The 3,955-nt window shown below is 43.6% G+C and overlaps 1 protein-coding gene across 1 annotated transcript; it reads right to left on the reverse strand.

Annotated features, from left to right (window-relative positions):
* Positions 1–2,504: 2,504 nt before the first annotated feature.
* On the reverse strand, positions 2,505–3,955 carry LOC135487797 (uncharacterized). Its single transcript, XM_064771879.1, has 3 exons — positions 3,620–3,955; positions 3,149–3,340; positions 2,505–2,555 (listed from the first exon to the last, which is right to left on the reverse strand). The coding sequence occupies exons 1-3, from the start codon at positions 3,953–3,955 to the stop codon at positions 2,505–2,507; spliced, it is 579 nt and encodes a 192-aa protein (XP_064627949.1).

Raw genomic sequence — 3,955 nt, forward strand, 5'->3', positions numbered from 1 at the left:
GGAGTGGAAGGTGGTCATCACATACCCCATTTATAATTGCTTCAAGAAATTCAGCTACTTGGGTGCTAAGGTTATCACTGCTCGCAGCTTCTTCTTGGCTACTAGCTCCCTCGATGGGAAGGAGATCGGGTGAACCTTGGCTGGCGTATTTCCTGTTTGTGTCAGCATACTTGGTTGAATATTTCTGGCATAGGAGTTTACTGAAAATGACATTGAAAGCATTTGCACCGAAGTTCATTCCGGCTCCGGTGCCCGCTGGCTCCTAATTTCAAGTTGAGATAAGAAGATTGCTAGAAGAAGGTTACGATTTGTGTTCATTTGACGTGATATTGTATTGTAAGCGGGGCCGGTAGAACTTTAAGTTAATTTTGGCTGACGTTTACTTTTTATTTCGTGAATTTTTTAGATTTGTTCTGACGTAACATGTTACAAGTCAAGCTCATGGATGACTAACGTGAGATGGATATAACATTAACACAGTATCATAACAGACGCCACTTCATAGTGGATGCATTGTGTGTAGGTACTCACTGCATCCTTAACTCAGATTCTTCTGTCAACTGCTCTATGTACGGTGATCGCACCGACTTTGATGCCATTTTGATTCTGGAACAATATTCAATTAAAGTAAGGCGCAACAAGTGTTATCAGTCATAGAGTACTTATAATGAGTACCAGAGAGTGCTGTAAGAGCACTTATAATGAGTACCAGGCGTTGGGGGCTGGGCAATCCAACGGAATAGCATCCGCGGCGGGGAAGTGACACGCGGAGCATGACCACGTGATCGACGTCATAGAAATTGGCAAACCCGAAACTAAGAATCTCACCAAAGCCCCAAAACAAAAATGTGGTATGCTCCTTTTTCTCAATCAGAATTGCGGTTTTGACCATGAGAGTTTCGAATCTTTGATACAAATGAACAGTGCGGCCAAAGATCTACTGCTACGTTACTAAGGGCCTTTCGCAAGCAATTACGTCAAAAATCTGACATTTAGGTAAAAGCGGGTTTTTTTGCTCATTTTCTAAATCTCGGTTTGGCAGTAATTGCTCGTTTGAATTCGGGACCATCAAATGGAGGTTATATGTTCAATTACAAATAAACTGTACCTTTAGATTTGTTGTGCAGATGGGACAAATTTTATGGAGCAAATATCTTTCACAACTTGTCGCAATGAAGTCGCCAAGGCAGTTGCTACGTTGCTACGTTGTCAAGGGGGTACAAAGGATTCTGGGATGGGATCGGGGTGACGTCATGACGTCATGACGCCAAAGATTAGGATGGCAACCCGAAATATTGTAAACCAACTCATAATATCGCACAAAACCTAAGTTTTTGTGTTTTTCCTTAACATGTTCGGCGGCAATTTGCCCCTTGTAGTTCAGGCTCATCAGATTGAAGCTGTTGAGACAAATCTCAAGTTACCTTGGAATTGTTTTTCCGTTTAAAAAAAAATGTTAAGGAGCGATCTTTCAGCACGACTTGCCGCCACGAAATCTGGAAGGTGTTGTGAGGTTGCCAGGGGACGTGTACATTGGATTCTGGGATTGATTCATGCCATAGTGTCGTCAAAGCTAGCATCCAATGCAGCCAATGCAGCCGCGGATTAGTTTACCAAAAACGTTCATCCCCTGGCGTTCCTTGCTGGGATTATATACTTTAATCGGCTTGAACGTGCTCCGAGGCGCATAAATGGACATCTTTCTACATTTCACGATATTTTCTGCTTCTTTTTGTTCGGCAGAAACCTCGCTTGATAAAACTGGGGTTAGAACCAGGGTTATAGGGGCGTTGGGGGGGGGGGGGGGGCGTCGGGGGTCGTTTAGAGCACCAGAAACTGCAGTCTTTTCAAGTTTTGAATCTACGCGTAAGTTATACTATACCATCTCTCCATCAAGTAAATTTGACAAATCACTGACAATTTACATTTATTTTCGAGTGATTATCAAAAATTGTACAATGATCATAATGAAAGAGCACTAGCAGTCCTAGTGCTTGACTATGAGGACACCAGACTACAATTTAATCGTCAAATATTGTTTCTGAAGCTACAGTTGCTAAAACGACAGTGGCTGGCACAATTCTCAAGACTTGATTACTGGTGTAACGAAGACGCCCGGGAGTCTGAAACTGATGACTATATGACTGGCCAGGACACAGATAAACACACCAAGATGGACAGGGTCTTTTGAACATTTGGTAAAGAAGTCTTGTTCTACCATATGTCCCCTTATATATGGAGGTATTCCCTGTAACATGCCTGTGCGACACGATTAACCCTTTGACCGGTAAATGAAAGTCTACAGTGAGAAAACAGCATGTTATCAAAGACTAGAACTTCCATTTGCTTCAATTGACCACCCTTCGTGCACTCCCATGTTTTCTCTCGGATGTGACGAATTACTTCTGGTTCAATCGGTGTTCCGTCGCCGTACATTGTTGTAAAAGGATACATTTCCTCGGGAACGCCGAAGAAATGTTCGCTGTGACCAGGATAGCAATATTTTAGGAATGTATAGTTGCAACAGCAGATCTGACCGAACCATAACATTTCACCTAAAACGAACAACAGTGAAATCAAACGGTATTTTGGAAATGTAAACGTCATCATAAACGTAAGGCATGTAAAACCTCACTGATATTGACAAGGACACAGAACGTCGTGTAATCAATTTAAAGGAAGCTAATCGAGAAACGCTTGTAAAAATGGGTTGGGTCCTCAGGCGGAATAAGCATCATGCTAAACACACTTGCAAAGTTCGAACATTGTTGCGACATTATGCAAGATTTGTGTCTACTTACCAGTTCTGAAATGTGGTGACATGGCTGGGCGGTCCATCCAAAAACACAGCCCTCCCCCTCGTCACGCTTAAAGGAACACCCAGCATCGCTAACCCTCGTCTCTAGCTCGGCCATGTCGTTTCAAGAGTCTAAAAGCAACGCGGGTGATAGTTTAACGACCCGGGTGGCAAAGGCGCAGACAAACCGCCGGGAAAATTGATTTTCTTCCTCTTCGTAATGAAGCAGTCAATAACGCGAGCACGAGTATAATCAAACCACCGTCGCCTCGTATAACTGCGTGATTATAAAAGCAATAAATAATTACAGAAGATAACAAACAACAAGATGAACATTCGTATAAGTCGTACCTTATGCCAAGCAGTGTACGCCTTATATTTCGGATGGGATGGCAGTGGCAGATATCGCCAGTAACGAACCCCAAGACGATTGAATTTCTCCGTGATGTCTGGGTCAATGCTGTCGTAGAGTACCCTGACGTCCCTTAGGCCGTTCTCGCCTCCCCATCCCTTCTCAGTTTCAACCTCACAGTAGATAAATAACTGGAAGGACAAGACACAAGCACAATGTACTCTGGAACATTCTCTTAACTTATTTCCATTGGCTCGAGTAAAGTTTTTAGAAACACCTCCTTCTCTATACACGCTCCCTTATTTTTACCCATCGCAGTGACACAAAAACCATACCACCTCCTTCTCCCTACACGTTCCCTTCTTTTGGCTCATCTCTGTGACTATAATCAAATGATAAAACACATCTTATTTATCAAAACCATGGAGTTTCGCCACGCCGTTTCGGCAAAAAAGCACCGAAGAGCTTACCAGGTGTGGCCAGAATGGTAGATAGGACATTTCATTATGCTGCTCGAGGGTGTATTCCTCAGGGTCGCTGCTGGTGGTGAAGACATTCTTTAGTAGTTTCTCTCTCTCGCCAGTACCACCAGTGTACGGAATGGGATGATACTCCATCGCGTCGTAAAACTCGGAGAAATCCTTAGCCGCCTCGAGAGGAAGACCCTGGATGACGACTGCGCCATGTTGGCGTAGTTCTTCATCCAAAATTGGCCGGAAATCTTTGGCAAAGGAAGCTAAGTCTTCGGTCCATCCTCCTAAGGAGGATGGACCGAAGGAGACGGATATTGATGAATCATCAATCAT

Source organism: Lineus longissimus, chromosome 5, assembly GCF_910592395.1.
Source record: "Lineus longissimus chromosome 5, tnLinLong1.2, whole genome shotgun sequence".
Taxonomy (NCBI): Eukaryota; Metazoa; Nemertea; class Pilidiophora; order Heteronemertea; family Lineidae; genus Lineus; species Lineus longissimus.

Coding starts and splice junctions, on each gene's coding strand:
- LOC135487797 (XM_064771879.1), bottom strand. CDS start 3,955: ATGATTGATGATTCATCAATATCCGTCTCCTTCGGTCCATCCTCCTTA. Junction 3,341..3,619: donor TACCATTCTGGCCACACCTG/GTAAGCTCTTCG, acceptor TTGTCCTTCCAG/TTATTTATCTACTGTGAGGT. Junction 2,556..3,148: donor CGTACACTGCTTGGCATAAG/GTACGACTTATA, acceptor TGTTCGTTTTAG/GTGAAATGTTATGGTTCGGT.